The 21,403-nt window shown below is 44.2% G+C and overlaps 2 protein-coding genes across 2 annotated transcripts in view; both read right to left on the bottom strand.

Moving 5' to 3' along the window:
• Positions 1 to 563: 563 nt before the first annotated feature.
• On the bottom strand, positions 564 to 6,218 carry sypl1 (synaptophysin-like 1). The gene is made up of 5 exons (XM_017493737.3): positions 6,043 to 6,218; positions 4,178 to 4,296; positions 1,856 to 2,060; positions 1,569 to 1,757; positions 564 to 1,477 (listed from the first exon to the last, which is right to left on the bottom strand). The coding sequence occupies exons 1-5, from the start codon at positions 6,112 to 6,114 to the stop codon at positions 1,346 to 1,348; spliced, it is 717 nt and encodes a 238-aa protein (XP_017349226.1). The 5' UTR covers positions 6,115 to 6,218; the 3' UTR covers positions 564 to 1,345.
• A 5,468-nt stretch (positions 6,219 to 11,686) lies between these two features.
• nampt1 (nicotinamide phosphoribosyltransferase 1) overlaps positions 11,687 to 21,403 on the bottom strand; it is a 13,702-nt gene continuing 3,985 nt past the window's right edge. The window contains exons 3-11 of the mRNA XM_017494287.3: positions 19,617 to 19,720; positions 18,733 to 18,861; positions 16,010 to 16,168; positions 15,784 to 15,920; positions 15,131 to 15,356; positions 14,850 to 14,969; positions 14,608 to 14,748; positions 14,098 to 14,232; positions 11,687 to 11,928 (exon numbers count right to left, since the gene is read on the bottom strand). Coding sequence (XP_017349776.1) covers positions 11,815 to 11,928; positions 14,098 to 14,232; positions 14,608 to 14,748; positions 14,850 to 14,969; positions 15,131 to 15,356; positions 15,784 to 15,920; positions 16,010 to 16,168; positions 18,733 to 18,861; positions 19,617 to 19,720 — 1,265 coding nt within the window. The 3' untranslated portion in view covers positions 11,687 to 11,814. The remainder of the gene's footprint in view (positions 11,929 to 14,097; positions 14,233 to 14,607; positions 14,749 to 14,849; positions 14,970 to 15,130; positions 15,357 to 15,783; positions 15,921 to 16,009; positions 16,169 to 18,732; positions 18,862 to 19,616; positions 19,721 to 21,403) is intronic.

Below are 21,403 nucleotides of genomic sequence, written 5' to 3'. Positions count from 1 at the left end.
GGATGAACTGGAACTGAAGCCTCCTCGACATACCAACATCACTAATGCTCTTGTAGCTGAATGAACACAAATCCCCAACAGCCACGCTCCAAAATGTAGTGGAAAGCCTTCCCAGAAGAGTGGAGCTGAGGGAGCCAACCCCACATATGAGCATCATGGTCAGGTGTCCACATACTTTTGGTCATCAAGTGTATCATATAATTATAACTGTCCTTAGGTGATTTATATAACCTGGTAACTGACAATTAATATACATTTCATATATTTAAATAAAAAAAGAGGATAAAAAAATGTATAGCCAATATGTTTTTTTATATAAAGACATATTCGAGATGATCAGATTAGTGAATCCATCAATCTGCTGCTGTAAATAAGCCAGCGTTCAAATAAAGCTTAAGCTGTCTTACTGGAATATCGGGGCATTCTCTTCAACAAAAATGTTTTGTTTGTTCCCAGGGTGAATGGCAATCAGTGAAGTCACAGGGTAAAAGCACAAACAAAAGGTGTTTTATACCCACATTTGCTCACATTTCTTCGTTGTAGGAATGAGCTTTCTCAGTTAGTCAGATTCAATCTCACTTTATTCATTAAATATAAAAGATATTGCCACAAAAAAAAATGTATTAAAAGTTATACACATTCACAGATATATAAGTAGTCAGGAAAAAAAAGAAACAATACTCAAAAACAATGCTCAAGGTGTACAAGATTTTCCAAGTAAGACGTTTTCCTGGATGTGATATCGTCAGTGGTGCTCCCACTCCTCAGCTACTCGAAATGACCTTAAACAGGCTTAAACGGGCTTAAACAGTGGACTACCGCCAATCACGACCAATCTCCCAGTATATTTACCACATTTTGAAAAGTTGAAATGCACAGCTAAGTAAAAAAATAATAATAATGTATCAGGCGTGCTAGATGCTAGATTAGTGTTTGGTAAAAATGAATGTTGTGCCAGGAACATATTATACTAGAAGAAATCACATTCACACATAAATGAAAGCTATATAAAAAAAAATTATTAATAATAATAATAATAATAATAATAATAATAAAAAGTGCCAATGAAAATTTGATCACAGAAAAATTTGTTTAACAAATTGCATTTAACAATGTAAGGGACTCTATGCTGAGGTTATATGTACGCGATAATAGATAAACTGGCACAGGTATAGAGTGGACGGGTTCATGCTGACTATATATTTGAATGCATTTGAGTATGAGGAGAAAAAAGAAAACAGAAAATGCTTACACAAATGAGGCAGAATCCTAATTCACTTTTGCAACAAAAGAGTCCTTGGAGCTTGTGGGTCGATATGGTCATGTGCCTGTCTGGGAGATGCCTCTAGATAGGGCCAGGGCCCCGTCCACGCTCTCCCTCCTGTTGAGAGTTGCGCGTCTGTGAATGCCAACAGGTCTCCTTGTAAACAAACCAGGCATTACCACTCCAGATGATCAGGTTCAGGAAGCCAAACACCTACACAACACAGAAAATGCTGCAAATGTAACTAAACAAGAACTTTATGAAATAAATGATGCACATCAGAAGAAATAGTCAACATACTTACCACTGATATATCCAGCGTGCGCATGCTGGAAAATTCTGTGACCTCACACGTGACAGGCTTTCTGCATAACGTCAGGCTGGTGCTGATGCCGTCTGTGCCCGTGGCATGCTTGACCTTCTGCAGCCCTTGAGCCCAGGCCGATGCGCACACCAGCCACAGGAAAGCAAATGCTGCCGTCACCAAAAAATCCTACAAGTCACAGAGACTGAAATAAAACACCATGTTCTCTTTGAGGTGTATGGTATAGATAATGCGTGTAAACAGTACTCAGTAATACTCATACTCACAAACACCGGGCCAAAGTTGGAGTCGTGGTATACGTGCATGTAGCCCACGTAAACCAACAGAGCTACCATGCAGTAGAGGAATGCCAGGACGGCCACGGCCACGAAAAACTCCACCGAGGACGAAGAGTCCCCCATCAGATGTGTTTCAGACGCGCTGCGGTTACACAGAGTGACATTGTCTTCAACCAGCAGCACTCGGTTTAACCTGTGTAAAGAACAGAGCAGAAACACATGTCACCATCCTGCGACTTCACTAAGAATCTGTCAGGAACCATGTGATCACTAGTAGTGGACACACACACGCTCAGGAGCACGAGTAGGATTTTCTTCTTGTGTACACGCTTGTATGAACTATTTCCACATAAATCTATTTGTATCCAGCTTGATAAATGAGGCCCAATGGTATTGTAATAAATTATATATATATATATATATATATATATATATATATATATATATATATATATATATATATATATATATATATATATATATATATATATGCACCCATGTTTGTTTTATAAGAGAGAGTTGCAGACTATTCTGTTTAAAAAAAACTTGCTAATGTGCTAATGTGTTTTTTGTGATGTTATAATCTATAGCACTATATCAGGGGTGTCCGATCTTATGTCCGATCTTGGGTGCAGGGTTTCATTCCAGCTAAGCACGAAGCCACACCTGAGTCTATCAAAAGCCAAGATCAACTGATTAAACATCTCATCATCCCAGCCTGTCCCTCAATCAACCATGACCTCACTGTACAGCTCGGCTCACTCACACTCAAGCCAACCGGGACGGCCAGGAACCTTGGGGTGATTCTTGATGACGCTTGACCTTTGCAGACCATATCGCAGCAACTGCACGGTCCTGTAGGTTCATCCTTTACAACATCAAGAAAATCAGAACCTATCTCACCGAACAGGCTACACAGATTCTAGTCCAGGCTCTTGTTATCTAAAAACTGGACTACTGCGACTCACTACACTCGGGTCTCCTGGCAGCTCCATCAAACCCCTTCAGATGATTCAGAATGCTGCAGCACACCTCGTCTTCAACCAGCCCAAGAGAACCCATGTCTCACATCTCTTCATCTCCTCCACTGGCTTCCTGTAGCTGCCCGCATCAAATTCAAAGCCTTGATGCTCACCTACAAGACCTTGTCTGGAACAGCGCCCCCTACCTCAACTCTCTTCTGAAGGCTTACTTCAGTGTGGCTCAAGGTCCCTTTCCAAAATCTTCACACTAACTGTTCCTCAGTGGTGGAATGAACTTCCAACCTCAATTTGGACCGCAGAATCTCTCTCCATCTTCACAAAACAGCTAAAGACCCACCTCTTGTGGAACCACACATGATTTTATGGAGATACCAGTGATCCTGACCCTTTCTGCACTCCAGACCTGCCTGATCCATCCTGATGCCCTACCTCTGGATGGAGCTCTCATCAACTTCAGGCTACAGCCTGGAGATCGCTGAGGACGGTACCGCTTGAAATATGGGAAATGGTTTTGGACGTCAATTCCACATGGACGTTCTCGCTGCGGTCGCTGGGACAACATTTGCTGCGATGGCCTTGGGACTGCATTTACCTCTTACAGTTCTACACTCGGGTCTCCTTTAGTGAACAGTGGACTAGTTCAACAAACAGACTTCATATAAAACCATTAATGAACTTTCTTTTACTCTCACACTATCCGTCGTGACCCAGATGATGACGGGTTCCCTTCTGAGTCCGGTTCCTCTCAAGGTTTCTTCCTCAGATCATCTCAGGGAGTTTTTCCTCACCACCGTCTCCACCGTCTCGCTCAATAGGGATAAACTCACACACTTAAAATCTCCATCCTGTGTTTATATGTTTCTGTAAAGCTGCTTTGAGACAGCGTCCACTGTTAAACACTCTATACAAATCAGACTGAATTGAATTGAATTGAACCTCTTCCGTGAGCACTTAACTAACCCCTACAATGCCAATTAAAAACCTACTCTGGCTCTTACACCTCGACTCTTTGTTTCACTAGAACTCAATTATAAACCTTGTACAGTAGCACTACTTGTGTTGTTCTCCGCTTGATATATCGCTTTGCTTGTATTTCCTCATTTGCTTTGGATAAAAGTGTCCGCTAAATAAATAAATGTAAATGTAAACAGGTGGAATCAGGTGTGGCTCCTGCTGGATCGGAATGAAAACCTCTCCGGATAAGATCGGACACCCCTGCGTCATACCGTCTCATGACGCTATAGTTTCCCATCGCACTAGTGTAGTAACAATAGTCACAGTGTATTCAAATGAAAGTTAATAGTGTTTCTGTATCGTTAAAACCTACCTGAATGGGTATGTGAAAGTGGCATTAAGGGTCTCGTTTTTTCCATCGCCACAAATCAGGGAAATCACGTTCCTGCCAGTGTAACCGCCGCAGCATCCAAAGGCAAACAGAGCCGCAAACTGGTCGGAGAAACGAACAGATCAAGTATAAAAGCTGTTTAGAGTCACATGGGGTTTTATCATTAATCTTTATAGCTCGTATACATTGGAAGGAAACGGCGTTTTCCAGGACCGTGGTGCAACACAAAAGAAATAACCCAAACCCTATACACAACAGCATGAGATGAGACAGGACTAGACAGGACAACAGAGTAGTGTTCTGTAAGAATAAACACGTAAATAAGTGTTAACAGCAATATCGGGTAAAAGCTAGCAGCAAGAGTCTCGTGATAGTAAAAAGTGTCTTATAGCAGCATTATAGAACATTATAAGCTACTGTACATAAGCAGGACAGGTATGTTGCGCTAGCTCGGTGGTGAAGGTAATGCATTCCTGATTGGAAGGCTGTGAGTTCAAATCCCAGCAGTGTCCCTGAGCGAGGCCCTTAACCCTCAACTGCTCAGTCCTTTCCCGCCCGCGAGGTGCTCTGGAGAAGAGTGTCTGCTAAATGCTGTAAACGTGAAGCTACACACTGACACATCGAGTGCGGATATATAGGTAGCTTTGCAGTTAAGGTTTGTTTGTTTGTGTGCTCAATTTACCCAGCGCCTTTCTGACTCCCAAGCTCGTTTTAGAAAATATCTAACACAAATGACCAGCCACAGTCTCTGCAGGTACCCCGTGGGCGGGTACGTCACGAAAGGACCTGAAAACAGTGTGTGGCTGTGAGGTGGTGTGTAAGGATGGACAAGCTGAGAAAGTTAGTCAGGAGCAAGGCAGTGAAGCGCTTTGAAAGCAGCTGATACATGTGATATGAGCTGATTTTCCTAGTGTGTGTGTGTGTGTTCAGTACTCTATGTACTGAGCTCGTTCGCTGTTTTATCTGGTAAACCAATAAAGAAAACATTACACTACAATACGAGAGCTTGTGTGCTACTGGTGAGCTGAGATCCCAAGACGGACAAAGAGCGAGTGTTGTTTTCACAGATTATTGAAGTGTATATAACTGGAAACGCATCCACAGTCTCACAGCAGAAATATAGAGAAGGGTTATATTACATGTCCATGTCCCAGTCCGCAGCGCTTGGTTTAAACATCTGGTATACAATTTTAAATGGGGTTTGCTGAATCACCAGCTGCTGCACAGAGCAGACTTCTGCCAGATGTGCTGCTTCTTTGTACGGGCTGTTTGCTGACTCATGAACTTTTCTGTTGTTGTTGTTAGGAAAAAGCGCAACTTGATGTGGTGCCATATAACTAGACCACGAGAATAAACCCTGAGCATGACGTGTATTTTTATGCTGATCTACTGTATATCAGCTCTGCTTTTGCTTTTTTAAAGTGATCTAACAAAAGTCTCCAGGAGAAAAGGAGGGTCCTGCTCTGAGGGAGGAATGTGCCTGGTGCTGGGAAAAGCACTTCTCTTGCAATTCCTGCTGAGCAAAATGGCTCCAAGGATCTAATCGATGACTACTAAAAGATCAGCCAGGGGAAGGTATGAGAATGAACACATGTAAAAACAAACACAACTATTTGTAAAGATTTTTTTTTTTTTTTTAAAAACCCAAAAAACAAAAAAACCCCAGCAGATAAAAAGGTGGAAACAACCCTGACGCATAACAGGAGATCATGCAAACACTATTCGAAAGAAAGAAAGAAAGAAAGCTCTTACAGATGGATTATAATGTGTTAGTTGTTGAGGCTTTAAGTGCTAAGTCCAGCAGAAGGAGTGCAGAATGGAGCGGATGAGCAGTGCGCCTCACTTACCCACTCCACCAACTTGATGAAGCCCAGTGGCTCTTTCACAGGGCTCAGGTTTACCCGAAATCCCGTCTGCATCTTTGTGTAAAAACCTCCTAGAAGACAAGGCGAGATGAGACAGAAGCTGGAGTCCAAACTGTCTCTCCGGTGCAGATCACACTTTCTGACAGGGTGACGTGGTTTTCCCTCCCTAACAATGCTGCCCCTCCTCCTCCTCCTCCTCCTCCTCGAGACTCACACAGCAGGACTAATCACGTTAAGGGTTAACACACACACACACACTCTGAGTAATTTAAAGTTATGCTAACATCCAATTCATGTTTTTCATTTGAAATTGCACTTTTTGATTTGAGATCAAACTTTGATACGCATGTTGTAGACTCCTACAACTCAACAGCAAAAGGGCGGTCTGATCTCATCTGATCTCATTTCAGGCTGCTCTGATTTTCCCAGACTGACCTGTGGACGATTTTTCTGAATGTAGGTCATTGGAAAGAATAATCTGAAATCAAGTCCAGAGGCGATAAAGATTAGCCATGTGAACTGGAGCTAAAGCAGAATTCCCCACATTCCTCCCTTCTTTCCCTCTTGCAGCAAACACACTGCAGTGAAGACACTGAAGCAGAAAGACCAGCAGGCCAGCTCTACTGACGGACATATGTGGGTCTGTGAACACCGGATTTCCCGTGAGAATCACCTTCTTATGAGGAATCGTGAAACCTTCAATAAAGTCACAAAGTGACCAGATGATGTATTTGATAGACGGTTGTTATACACCCACCTTTCTTCTTCTCCCCTCTGAAACATGTTGGTCGTAGCTTGAGTACGCTGGCAGAATGAAGTCACAAGTCAGTGCTCAGATGTGGAAGCTGGGTTAGTGGCACGAAGTTAAAGCACGTGAGCGCACGTCCACACTAGTCTAGTATTCAGTCTTTGTAGATGCAGAGCTAGAGATATGGTGTCCATGGCGTATTTATGGCTTTGTTATTATGTACTTTATAACATATATAACTTTATAACATCTGGCACTGTTAGTGGTACTGTAGCTACTGCTGAGTCCATGAGTATTTGTTTACAGTGAGGGTGAGGGTGAGGCACAAGCCCAGAAGATCACACCGAGTTCGGCCACGGCGGCCGGGTTCCTGTGGTCCGGCCGGGTTCCTGTGGTCTAGGACTTTGAAAATGATTGATTGAAACACAAAGAGCTCCATGGTAGCATCTGCGGTGTCATTTTATCCGTGGACAGAGATCCATGACCTTTCTCTCTGGCACAATAGATCGCACAGAGGGGGGGATGTTTGAAAGCCACCGAAGCGCTCTTTTTAACCATTCTAGTGTTGCCACATGTCGGGCGTTGCAATCCGGAGCTACTGCTCACGTCCCAAGTGCAGACCATTCCTGTTTTTGTAATGGCGCAGGCTCTCGGCAAAAGAACCTGAGCACGTAATCACAGCGCTCTGTCTATATTTTTAACACTATGGCTGGTGGAGAAAACTCAGCGTCAGCAAGCCAACCAACATGGCATCGTCGAACGTTATGGGTCAAACGCCACGAGCAGCTCTCATCCACGGGCCTGCTGGAAGGATAGACGAGGCCCTGAAGGAGCGAACATTGTGAGATCAACAGCGTACAGTGGGGGAACACTGATGGAGGCAGTGCTTAGACAGGCCCGCTGGTTAGTAGACTGCGGTGGAACAGGACTAAACCAAAGCGTAGGATAGTCTGCATGGAAACCCAACACGTTTTAGCACAATCCAGCAAACGTCACAATCTGGTGCGGCGTGTCACAAGCTAGTCGCAGAGATCAGACTTTTTTCCTTCGTTCTGATGTTTGATGTGAACATTACCTGAAGCTCCTGCCCTGTATCTGCCACATGATGGGCTGTTTAGAGAACTACATGAACATGCAGGTGTACATTTGTGACTTTCTTGAAAGTCTTGTCGACGCATGTGCAGGCACACGAGGAGATCTCCAGGAAATTCTGACCCCTGAAAGTAAAGTATACCTTCACTCCCCTTTCAAAAAACTACAACCCATGCGATATTGCTTTTTATTTACAACTCCCAGTTGTACAAGCGTCGTCTTTCTTAAAATGTCAGGTTACGCTAATGTTACGCTACTGCTTGACTGAACACTAGGGAACAAAGAAGCTGTGTTTATGTCAGTTATCATTTTCAATGCATTTACAGTGAACTTCCATGAAAATAAAATAAAACACCATAGCAAAGAGAGATGGTGGGACTTTAATGTGCTGACAGTTTTGTACCTGCCAGTTTAGTTCAAAATATCCAAGGTTCAATGAAAAAAAAATAATACATCAGGACATCCAACATATACATAAATCTATCAGACAAATTAAAATGAGCAGGCATCATCAACTAAGTCTAGAGCCACAAGACTACACACCCCCACGCACACACCCCCACGCACACACCCCCACGCACACACCCCCACGCACACACCCCCACGCGCACACCCCCACGCGCACACCCCCACGCGCACACCCCCACGCGCACACACACCCCCACGCACACACACCCCCACGCACACACCCCCTACCCCAAGGCTGACTGAACAAATTCAGCCATAACGAAACTTAGCAAATAAATGGATTCTTTGCTTGGTATAAAATGGGAATTAGACAAAAATAAGAACAATATACTTCTATTTCCTCTAAGCAACCAGCTCTCTTTAAATAAACAATCATTATATACAAGAGAGAGGCATTTTGGCCACATCATATCATATATATGGATATTTACGGTGAGAATTGTGGCAATATTTACTTCAGTCATAAAAAATAATGATTATGGAGTTTGAATGAACAGTTAGTATACAAAATACTGAAGCCAAGCTGTTCTAAAAGGATTCTCATTAAATAATAAAACCGACATTTCTTTTGTTCTCTACATCATAGAAAACATAGGCAAGTGACATTTGTACTTGTACAAAAAAAAAAAAAAAAAGTTACTGCCCCCCCTTAACAAGACACAGCTACTTTACAGTGTTTACACTAGAGAAGGTTTCTACAACGATTTAAACATCTAAGCAAGGGATTTGGATAGTTTCCTCCGAGGAAGAGAAATTAACCTAAGATGAACAAGGCCAAAAATTAACATTTTAAAAGTGCATCCCTTCAAATTAGCCATCTCATTTGCATAAAGAAATAGCATTGGAAATAAAAAGACCTGGTCCATATACATGGTGTTCAAATTCAGCAACGTTTCACATCTCTCTCCCTCTCTTTCTCAGTCTCTCTCTGTCTCTCTCTCTCTCTCTTTCTCAGTCTCTCTCACTCTCTCACTCTGTCTCTCTCTCTGTCTCTCTCTCTGTCTCTCTCTCTGTCTCTCTCTCTGTCTCTCTCTGTCTCTCTCTGTCTCTCTCTGTCTCTCTCTCTTTCTCAGTCTCTCTCTGTCTCTCTCTCTTTCTCAGTCTCTCTCTCAGTCTCTCTCTCAGTCTCTCTCTCAGTCTCTCTCTCAGTCTCTCTCTCAGTCTCTCTCTCAGTCTCTCTCTCTCAGTCCGAGGCCGGAGGGGAGACGCTGTCTCTCCGCCATGGCGTCAGGTGTGTACCGGGGAATGGAGAACAGGGGGAGGAGGTTGTGCTGGCGGTGGGAGAGCAGGTCGGGTGTGAGAACATCTACTCCGCCTCCCGAATGAACAAAGCGGTGGTGATTTTCCTAAAGAAAGAAAAATTTTCCAACACCCTTTCTGAAAGGTGTTGTGCTACACGTCACCCCTCTTTCTGCCCCTGCGACGCGGGTCGTTATCTCTAACGTGCCCCCCTTCATTAAAGACGAGCTGATCATGAAGGAGCTGGCCCGCTTCGGAAAGTTCGCCGGCCCCATGACGGATATTCCGCTCGGCTGTAAGAACTCCGCGGTGAAACACATCCGGTCTTTCCGCAGACAGGTTTATATGTTTCTAAATAACCGCGACCAAACGCGAGACGTTCATTTTCAGTGTAAACACGGCGACAGCAGCTACACTGTTTTCGACACCACCGAACGCCTGAGGTGTTTCGGGTGTGGGGAGATCGGGCATAAACGGCTGAGCTGCCCACACGGAGCTGTGCAGCCGAGGAGCTCCGGGGGAGACTCGGCCGGGGAACAGCAGCGGGGGGACACCGGAGAACAGGAGCCTGGGGCAGACGGGGGTAACGACATACCGGAGCCACAGCTAGAAGAGGTCAGTGTTGAACATACCAACACCACTGAAACAAACACAGCACTCAGCGATAATACTGACACCCGTGCCCATGATAGCAACAACACCATCAGACAGCATTCATAGCAAACTCGACACCACTACTGCTGTCAGAGCTAGTGACTCCACACAACAGAAAGAGAAGAACCCACAGGTCAACAACATTGAGAGCAATAAAACTGAAAAAGGGAGGAGACGGACAAGGTGGAGGAATCGTCCAAACAGCCACAGCACAATGTTGAGATGCTGGAGGACTCGGGCCCAGAGTGCAGCGCAGGAGCTGCAGGAGAGGAACCCCTCACAGACATGGAGGAGGAAGACGTCACCCCAGATCAACCACACACTTTTAACTGTCCAGAACAATTCTACACCACAGAACAGATTAACCGGGTTCTACAACTGACCAACGTGTTGATTATCATCTGATTGTAAGATAACTTCACCCCAAAGGCTCTTTTAAGAATCACGGCACTGAGCATCTTTGGCTTTTTTGGTGGAATTTTGGAATAAAAAAATTTAGACATGTCAAGACCTGCGCCATCCCGTCGCAGAGCGCGGCCCACAGGCTGGAGCACGAGCCCGTGGCATAGGGCGCGGCCAACAGGACCTGGCTCTACACCGGGCGAGCTGGGCGGCTCTGGAGGAGGGAGAAGCGGCTCGGGAGGAGAGACTGACGGCTCTGCACGCTGAGGTCGATATGCTCTGGCTGGAAGTTCGGCGCATAGGCCGACTAGTAGGACAAGCTGGCGCAGGCCCAGATGAGACGAATGATCCGGAAGCAGGAGGTTGACCGCTCCCAGCAGATGGAGGTTGTGCACAAAGGTGTTTTTTTCCAGCTGCACCCCATAACTGCTGAAAATTGATGTTTGTTTATTTGCTGTATTTACGGATGAAAATTTTTGTTTAACATATACTGTCTCTCACTCTGTCAGTCTCTCTCTGTCTCAGTCTCTCCTTCTCTCTCTCTACCCTCAACCAAGGACATGAAAAGATATCTACAGCTTTAGTTTTTTTAGGATACAGTCTCTCACAAATGTCTGGGCGAACAGTAAAGCCTGGTCACCCATTTGGTCATATATAATTACACTGCCTCATCAAGACTATTTAAATGGGAAGTTTCTCAACTCCAGTTCTGCAGCTCCACTGAGCCGAACAGTTTCACGGTTTCCCAGCTCCCCACACACTCGTTATTAAGCCCTTAACGTCAGGTGTGCTGGAAGCAGAGAACCATGGAGTGGAGAAACTGACCATTTCAATCTTGTCTTGTTTGGGGATTTTTTTTTTACCCAATGTTAAAAAGAGACAGTGAAGCTTTATAGAGTCTGTAAACTGAAAAACAGCTGCATACACACAACACAGGGTACAGTGAGACTATCTCTCTCTCTCTCTCTCTCACTTCCGCTCTTTTATTCTCCATCTGTTACATTCTATCGTTTTCTTTATCAGTGCTGGGGCTTTTTTTTTTTTTTTTTTTAAAAACATCTCCATCCTTGTGGAGTTAAGAGGTTTTAAAGGAGGGAGGGGGAAAAGGAGTGGGTGTGTTTGGGATGGGAGGAAAGAAGCTTTTTGGCGTCTCAGTGAAGCAGCTCCTCCACTTCACTCTGCTTGAGCCTGGCATTGTCTCTGACCTCGTCAAAGGTGTAGGTCTTTACTATCTTCCCGTTACGGAAGACTGTGTGCAGCAGATCCTGCAATGGAAGGAAATTCAGTGAGTGATGGGAGATTTTACTCTGTCCAAAAGCAACCACACATTCAACCTCAAACAGTTCAAATCATCAGATTCGAGAAATTACAGTCTCGTGTGTATATATATATATATATATAAATATACACACAGTATCTCACAAGTGAGTACACCCCTCACATTTGTGTAAATATTTGATTAAATCTTTTCATGTGACGACACTGAAGAAATGACACTGTGCTACAATGTAAAGTAGTGAGTGTACAGCTTGTGTAACAGTGTAAATTTTCTGTCCCCTCAAAATAACTCAACACACAGCCATTAATGTCTAAACCGCTGGCAACAAAAGTGAGTACACCCCTAAGTGAAAATGTACAAATCGGGCACAATTAGCCATTTTCTCTCCCCGGTGTCATGTGACTTGTTAGTGTTACAAGGTCTCAGGTGTGAATGGGGATTAGGTGTGTTAAATTTGGTGTCATCGCTCTCACACTCCCTCATACTGGTCACTGGAAGTTCAACATGGCACCTCATGGCAAAGAACTCTGAGGATCTGAAAAAAAGAATTGTTGCTCTACATAAAGATGGCCTAGGCTATAAGAACATTGCCAAGACCCTGACAGTGAGCTGCAGCACGGTGGCCAAGACCATACAGCGGTTTAACAGGACAGGTTCCACTCAGAACAGGACTCGCCATCGTCCACCAAAGAAGTTGAGTGCACGTGCTCAGCGTCATATCCAGAGGTTGTGTTTGGGAAATAGACGTATGAGTGCTGCCAGCATTGCTGCAGAGGTTGAAGGGGTGGGGGGTCAGCCTGTCAGTGCTCAGACCATACGCCGCACACTGCATCAAATTGGTCTGCATGGCTGTCGTCCCAGAAGGAAGCCTCTTCTAAAGATGATGCACAAGAAAGCCCGCAAACAGTTTGCTGAAGACAAGCAGACTAAGGACATGGATTACTGGAACCATGTCCTGTGGTCTGATGAGACCAAGATAAACTTATTTGGTTCAGATGGTGTCAAGCGTGTGTGGGGCAACCAGGTGAGGAGTACAAAGACAAGTGTGTCTTCTACAGTCAAGCATGGTGGTGGGAGTGTCATGGTCTGGGGCTGCATGAGTGCTGCAGCACTGGGGAGCTACAGTTCATTGAGGGAACCGTGAATGCCAACATGTACTGTGAAATACTGCAGCAGAGCATGATCCCCTCCCTTATTCCAGCATGATAACGACCCCAAACACACCTCCAAGACGACCACTGCCTTGCTAAAGAAGCTGAGGGTGAAGGTGATGGACTGGTCAAGCATGTCTCCAGACCTAAACCCTATTGAGCATCTGTGGGGCATCCTCAAACGAAAGGTGGAGGAGCACAAGGTCTCTAACATCCACCAGCTCTGTGATGTCGTCATGGAGGAGTGGAAGAGGACTCCAGTGGAATCTGTGAAGCTCTGGTGAACTCCGTGCCCAAGAGGGTTAAGGCAGTGCTGGAAAATAATGGTGGCCACACAGAATATCGACACTTTTCACTTAGGGGTGTACTCACTTTTGTTGCCAGTGGTTTAGTCATTAATGGCTGTGTGTTGAGTTATTTTGAGGGGACAGCAAATTTACACTGTTACACAAGCTGTACACTCACTACTTTACATTGTAGCAAAGTGTCATTTCTTCAGTGTGTCACATGAAAAGATATAATCAAATATTTACACAAATGTGAGGGGTGTACTCACTTTTGTGAGATACTGTGTGTGTGTGTGTGTATATATATATATATATATATATATATATATATATATATATATATATATATATATATATATATATATATATATACACACACACACACACACACACACACACACACACACATATATACACACAGCTGACGTCAAATGTTTACGTGTCATGTTGCTATATATTATAGTCCCTGTACGTGAGCTGATAACGCATTAGAATGAGCGCATTAACATAAACATTCCCGACATAAAACTTTCTCGAATTACTACCAGAAGTACTCTCAGATCCGTGCTGTTAATCACCACCATCAGATTCGAGCGAACAGCATTGTGGTATAAAGCCAAAAACGATACATGTTAAAAGTTGCACAATAATAATAATAATAATAATAATAATAATACGAACTGTCACTATAGAAAATAAAGAGGGAAAGAATATTACCTCTCCATACTCCTCTAGCTCACCCTTCCCCTCCTCTAGGGTCACATAATCTCCTCCCGGTGTCATATGCAGAGACAGGCGACCTTTCTTTGACCTCTTGTTAGGGTCTGCTACAGGGTCTTTGAAGACATTTACCTGCGTACGGGAGAAAACAGATCACATGTTTAATGCAGTAACAAATGGCAAAGACTGGGATTTGGAAAAGATCATTATTTTTGGAACTGGAAATGTTTACATATGAAGAAATTTGTGTAAAAAAAAGAGTGTTAAAGCACAGCTTTTTTTTAGTGGTATCTGCTGAAGATAAAAGTGGTATATCCTGCCGTCTCTAATTGTAATTGGTGTGTGTTTATAATATGTTTACTGAACTGAGACACAGCGTCAGTATCTTTGGATACGAGAATCCGCTGAACGTCTAAACGGTTTTCATTCATTTTCAATCAAATAAGAGCAAATAATCAGTAATCAAAGTCGAACGTAAGACGCGTCACTGGATGCCAGAAATCTCACCCCCAATCCGTTCGTCACCACGTAGCTGCACTTGAAGGAGCAGTTAAGAAGATCTCGGGTGAGCTTCTGCAGAAGCGCGCCTCCTGATCCGAACGCGATGTTTTCGATGCTCCACCTGTGCTCCTTCATCCCCTCCACTATCTACAGCATAATCCAATACAAAACAAAAAAAATGACCACCAGCTAAGCCAGAAAACCACAGCTGACATTCAGTGTACAGAAGCCTGGAAGAGAGACTATACCTCCTGCAGAGTATTGATGTCCACACCATCGCCCTGAATGACCCGAATGTAGGGAGGAAGCACCTTGTAGCCCTTGGAGTTCTCGACAGGAGGAAATTTCTTGCCTAAAATCTCCAAGACCTGTGGGATAAGGCGGCAATAATCTGAGCCGTTTAACCTTGCGGATTATTGTAGTACAACATCTAACGGATTTTTTTGTTGGTGCAAACACGGCCAAAAAGTTAAAGGTTCTCAATATTTTGGCCTCATTTGACCACAATACAATTCCATTACTCAGTCACCTTCAGTACAGTGTGTAGCGGGTTCCCCGAGTCCGGGCGCACTAGTAGAGGAGCATCCGCACTCCGTTTCTCCACCAGCTCCCTCAGGTCCTCGCCCCAGATCTTCTCGCAGGCGTTATAGATGTCATAGCTGTCACTGACTATGGACACGGGAACCGAGGGGAACTGCTTCACAATGTGCTCAAAGGCATCCTTCTCGTGGTCTTTACCCCACGCTGTGATTGTGCTTCGGAAGAAAAGTGGAAACATGGGGACAGACGGAGTTGGATTAATATTTTATACGAGCCTACTGAGAATACTTTAAATGCATGGGTTCGCTTTAAACTTATCATCACGGTAGCTGTAAATTCATGAGAGCCACAAGGGGGCAGCACAGTCCACAACGTGGATGTTGGCAATGACGGCTCTGTAGCATACCCACAATGCATTTCATGATGAATTTGAGCAGCAGTAATGTTCCAGAATGCAGAGGGCAATTCTGCCATAAGCACTCTAGGATAAGCACACACCCTCGGAAGATTGTATGAAATGTACTGTAACCTGGGGAGATATTGAGGGCTATACAGCCCAAGCCAGGATATGCTTTGTTGTCAATAAAAAGCTAAACAGGAAGTCGAAACCATTACTGGTGACTATGGTCAAGTCAAGCCTACCTGTGTTCTGCAGCTGGTACAGAAAATCCGGGCACTGGGTCTTTGGTGCCATAGTACTTTTTAACAACTACAATCCCAGCCACCGTGTCCGTTCCTTTGAAGTTAACCAAGTGTGCCGAGGCGCCAATACCTGCAGTCTAGAAGCAAGAGCAAATAACATTTCTCTGCTTACGTGGATCCTTTCATTAAAATGTAAACCGTTGACGAGAAGACATTCTTAAGTCACCTCTTGTGATGAAACTCCTCTGTAGCCAAAGTCATGCAGCTTGTACTCCAGTCCCTCCAAAGTTCCTGACGTTTCCATGAGATGCTTGGCCAGGATCTTCTTCTGCTCACGGGAGTTCGTTGCAACCGTGATGGGATACCAGCTCTGAACCAGGATGGTCTTTTGGGAGAAGACATTAGGAGAGCTGTTTATAGCCATCATGGACTTCGAAGTACATCACAGCCATGATGTTGTCATTAGATTAGTATTAAGCGTTAGATTTTGTATCGCAGGAATGCTGGAGTATATGTATGTATCACTAGGTGCAAGTTAATTGGCTGTTTAAAGTGTTCCTGAGTGCATCATTTTTATTATTACTGCACGAGTAACGATGTATGATTGCACAAGCCGCCTCAGCTCTGAACTCCTACTGAGGATGTACACCGTTATTCAACAGCGATGCTGATGAACGCGCTGAGGAAGCCATAATGCGAGTCATGTAGCAGGAGATTAGTCAGGCCTTACGGAGTCTCACTGCGCATGGAGAAGGCAGTCAGATGCCTGGAAAACCAGCAGCTGTAATGTGCAGTCATGTGTCACAAATCAGGTGTTACCATTCCTTCTCTCAGGAAGATAGCCGTCTAGGAAGTAATGCGCTACTACCGAAGCTGACCTCAGCGATTACTCTAAAACGTGTTTAAACCCTTTCAATTCGCACACCGAGTTGAAGGGTCTATCTGCTTCGTATCTACAAAAGTAGCACTTGCAGTGCCGTAGCATCAAGAATAGGATAAGCAACGTCTGGATTAGAGACGACACAGTCTGGAAGCCAAGGGCGTTTTTCCAAGGCCTCTAAATTTACCCACTACACAATCAGTTGTCCTGTGAGACATACAGCACCGTCACTACAACCAGGAGAAAAAAACCACACAGCAAAAATAACCCAGGACAAACACGCTGAATTCTCTACTGGTTAACTTCTGGCATCATCTCCATGTAAATGTAAGGTTGGATGCTGCTGTCAGGGTGACTCAGCATATCTCACACAGTGATACCATTAAAGCTGTGACACCTACGTCTAGACAGTTTAGAAATCTAGCGAGTTACTAAATGACTGTAAATCGTATGCATTTCCAGTGCTGTTTCTACTGAACCTGCTGCTGAAATGCACTGTACATCGTTCAGTGGGAGTTCAATGGGATCAAATCACGCTGATGTTATTTGTTAATTGCGTTGAACCAAGAACCTGTTCTAACGAAAACAAAAACTGCCTCTGGGATAATTAAAGCTGCCTCTTGGAGAAATAACACCTCCATTGTAAGACTAAAAAAAAGACTTAGCAGAAAGGTAATGGAAGCGCACAACGCTTATGTTTCAGCAAGCGATCTTTAAACCAGCGTGAACATTCTAAATAATGAAATGAGGCCTGCTAGAAAATCATACTTTACAAGTTTACTCCACAGCCACAAGGACAACCCCGGATTCCTCTTCTCCACCACAGACAGACTGAAAACCCCTCACCTCAAATATCATCAGACCTTTTCACTGAAGAGTGCAATCAGTTTTCAGCGATAAAATTACTATCAGAAGGCAAAACATATTCAGCGCTAACCCCAACCCCAACCCTCCACCTACTGGCGTTAAATGTAATACATCCTCGTTCTCAGTGAGTGGGCCCGAACACGCTCCTCCAGGTTACATCACTTATCAATTCTTCTAGCTGCTCTCTCGACACATTACCCACCAGCTTTCTGAAGTTGGTTTTGAATTCATTATTACCAGACCTCCTGAGCACTGTTAATCTGTCCCTCCGGCCAGGAACTCAAGACAGGTATTGTTAGGCCTCTGCTGAAGAGAAACAATCTTGATTCGTCTGTGCTCGGTAACTACAGACCTATCCCTAATCTTTCTAATCTTCTCATTTCTTGGCAAAATAATCAATAAATAAAGTTGTGTCTGTACAGCTCAGTAACTCTCTCGACACCAACGATCTCAACCAGACATTTCAGTCTGGCTTTGGGTCCAACCGTAGCACAGAAACCGCTCTTCTGAGCGTATTACATGGTCTCCAACAACACAAACAACACAAACAACACGTCAGTTCCAGTTCTTTTAGATCCTCAAACCAGTTCATTTTCCATACTTGAGTTTACTTGTGGTCTTTTATTTATTCTATTTTATTTGCTTAGCCTCTTATTACTTCTTTTATTTATCAGATTTTATTTCCCTGTATCTACTGTACGCCTGTAAAACATTGTGCTGTATAAATAAAAGCTTTACTTACTTTGTTAGTTGAACACAGTAAGATTGAGTTGTAACCAAACCATGACTGCTGACACCAGGCTTTAGTACTCGTTTCCGGCCAGCCTTACACGTGCGGATGTGGCGCTTTCGATATGTTACACAAAAAAGTGCCAGCCAACCAAACAACCCAAGAAAAGTGTTATCATATAAAATAATATATTACCGCTATCAGCCGAGATAGAAACTCAAGGACAATTAGTCAGAAATTCTTTAAAGCCTATAAACAAGCACAAGGACACACACACACACACACACACGAGCGTAGAGAGGGGAGTGAACCTTGATTTATCAACGCTGCTCCATTTTCCTCGAAAGACGCGTTTTGTTTAGTTTTTTAATATCAAAACCGTATCCGGGAGGAGCGCGAGCATGCTGTTGCTCACACTACCGTCAGTGTACTTATTTGGGAAAATTTTATCATAGCGACCAACACTACTGACCTCTACCCAATTGGTGAGCCAGTAGCATTCAGGATCCGTGCTCTCCACGGTGAAGAGGACATTTCCACGTGGAATCACACTTCCCTCCGGCACAGCCTTGATCTCGATGGGCAGATGGCCATCATACTTCTAAAGTCAGAAAGCACACACACACACACACACACACAACAACACTCCCGTTCTATAAACATGATAGAGATCTTTTTCATGATCCCAGTGCAAAAAAAGTACATTAGTAGTAATACAGTAATAGAGTGATAGTGAAGAGCCAAGCTTTTCTTAGCTACTTTGATCAACGGGAGTCATTTATCAAGCTGGATACGTGACAAAACCCCTGTTCTTATCATTCTCCTGCTCCTGAGTGTGTGTAAATTACACACAAGAAGACTAACTAATGTAAACCTCGACTTGATTAACTTCCAATCATATAATGTGCAAGGATTACTGCACGTTTACATCTGGAATATACTGTCAAGTTTAAATGTCTGATTTTCATTACGTCCAGACGCCCTTATCCAGAGCGACTTATAGAAGAGCTTTGGAGTCTCGATCAAAATCACACCCTCGTGCTAGTAAACTAGGTCCGGGGCTAACATTTTTACACACAACTTCACTAAAACTCTGATAAAAGAGGCCAGTGCATACATGCATAAATACATATATACACACACATGAAATAAATAATATAACATGAAAGAGGTTAGCACTTGAAGTTTTGAAGTTTGATGTTTAAGTAAGTGTCAATCTGTGAGAACATTATATAAAAATACTGCAAATATAGTCAATTTAACACTACATGAACAAATTAAAAACACCAGACCAACTGGTGAGCATGCGGCCATTTAAAAGACACCATTTTCTGCCTGAAAACCCCAAACACTTACCTCAAGTATGTAGTTCCAGCCTTTCTCATTGAACACATCGTCTTGAAAGTGTTCTCGGTACACCTCCCTTGCCTCCTGAATCCTCTCAGGGGTGATGACCTTCCCTGTCAGTCATGAACGATGACGTAATGAGTGTCAGTGAGTGAGAGGATATAAAAATCATAGCACTTCTCTAACAGATGGTGCTGGTTTTTTGTTTTTTAACTGCATTATCGTATCCAAGAATGCAGGAGGAGTTCTCGGGGTGGGAACGGGTGCCTGTCTGGTACTCTTAGTACCCTGGCAAGAAGAGTGACCAAATTCAGCACGGCTGTTTAGTTAGGTATACATCATTTGACAATGAATTTAAAAAAAGCTGTGTAATAGAAAAGCCCTACAGTCATTCAGTGTTCAATACAACCACAAACTACAGCTAGTATTCCAGCACTAAACTTCTCTTCCACAGCCTCTCCACATCCTCCCTCTGCCCCGCTCTACCTCCCTCTACCTCGCTCTATCTCCCTCTACCTCCCTCTACCTCCCTCTATCTCCCTCTACCTCCCTCTACCCCGCTCTCCCTCCCTCTACCCCGCTCTACCTCCCTCTACCTCGCTCTATCTCCCTCTACCCCGCTCTACCTCCCTCTACCGCGCTCTACCTCCCTCTACCGCGCTCTACCTCCCTCTACCCCGCTCTATCTCCCTCTACCCCGCTCTACCTCCCTCTACCCCGCTCTACCTCCCTCTACCTCGCTCTATCTCCCTCTACCCCGCTCTACCTCCCTCTACCCCGCTCTACCTCCCTCTACCTCGCTCTATCTCCCTCTACCCCGCTCTACCTCCCTCTATCTCCCTCTAACCCGCTCTACCTCCCTCTACCCCGCTCTACCTCCCTCTACCTCGCTCTATCTCCCTCTACCCCGCTCTACCTCCCTCTACCGCGCTCTATCTCCCTCTAACCCGCTCTACCTCCCTCTACCCCGCTCTACCTCCCTCTATCTCCCTCTACCCCGCTCTACCTTGTTCTACCCGCCTCTACCTCCCTCCACCTGCCTCTACCCCGCTCTACCTCCCTCTACCTCGCTCTATCTCCCTCTACCCCGCTCTACCTTGTTCTACCCGCCTCTACCTCCCTCCACCTGCCTCTACCCCGCTCTACCTCCCTCTACCCCGCGCTACCTCGTTCTACCCCGCTCTACCATGCTATACTTTTACTATCTCATTCTAGTAACTTTATTATTTTGAATACATCCCTGAAAAGAAAAGTTAGTGATACGACACTATACAATGTCCTCTTTATTAAAGGTATTTTTATTACATCTATAAATTATTATTAGATCATCATGATATATTTATATTCTGGCATCAATTTATTAACATTCTCTTAATTACAGGTGATTTTTAATGCACTGACCAAAGTTTCATGACAACAGAGAGAGCCAATCGTGCAGTTACAGGTCAAGAGCTTCAGTTAATGTTCACGTCAAACATCAGCATGAGGAAAAAGTCCCTGTGAAAAAGTCCCTGTGAGCCCTGTGACTTTACCCGTGGCGTGGTTGTTGATATCAGAAGGGCTGGTTTGAGTATTTCAGAAACCACTGATCTCCTGGGATTTTTTCGTAATACGTAAAGACATTTTCCTGATTACAAAATGTACCTCGTGATATTTAGGGTTGTGTCCAACAAATAAACGAGGAAGTAAATGGTACAAAAACAGGTGATAAGTCTGTTATTCAGTGGTTAGAAGTTAAAACACCTAAACGCCTAAAGCTTCACTCGTTAAGTGTGCTTTCCTCACATGGCTCTGAT

Source organism: Ictalurus punctatus, chromosome 19, assembly GCF_001660625.3.
Source record: "Ictalurus punctatus breed USDA103 chromosome 19, Coco_2.0, whole genome shotgun sequence".
In the NCBI taxonomy this organism is placed as follows: Eukaryota; Metazoa; Chordata; class Actinopteri; order Siluriformes; family Ictaluridae; genus Ictalurus; species Ictalurus punctatus.
The sequence above is the reverse complement of the archived record's forward strand: the minus strand, read 5'-3'. Positions and strand labels throughout refer to the sequence as shown.

Excerpts from the sequence above, each read along its gene's own strand:
- sypl1 (XM_017493737.3), bottom strand. The coding sequence starts at position 6,114 with ATGCAGACGGGATTTCGGGTAAACCTGAGCCCTGTGAAAGAGCCACTG. Across the intron at positions 2,061-4,177 it reads ACTTTCACATACCCATTCAG|GTTAAACCGAGTGCTGCTGG; the intron begins GTAGGTTTTAAC and ends TTCTTTACACAG. Across the intron at positions 1,478-1,568 it reads GCACGCTGGATATATCAGTG|GTGTTTGGCTTCCTGAACCT; the intron begins GTAAGTATGTTG and ends TGTGTTGTGTAG.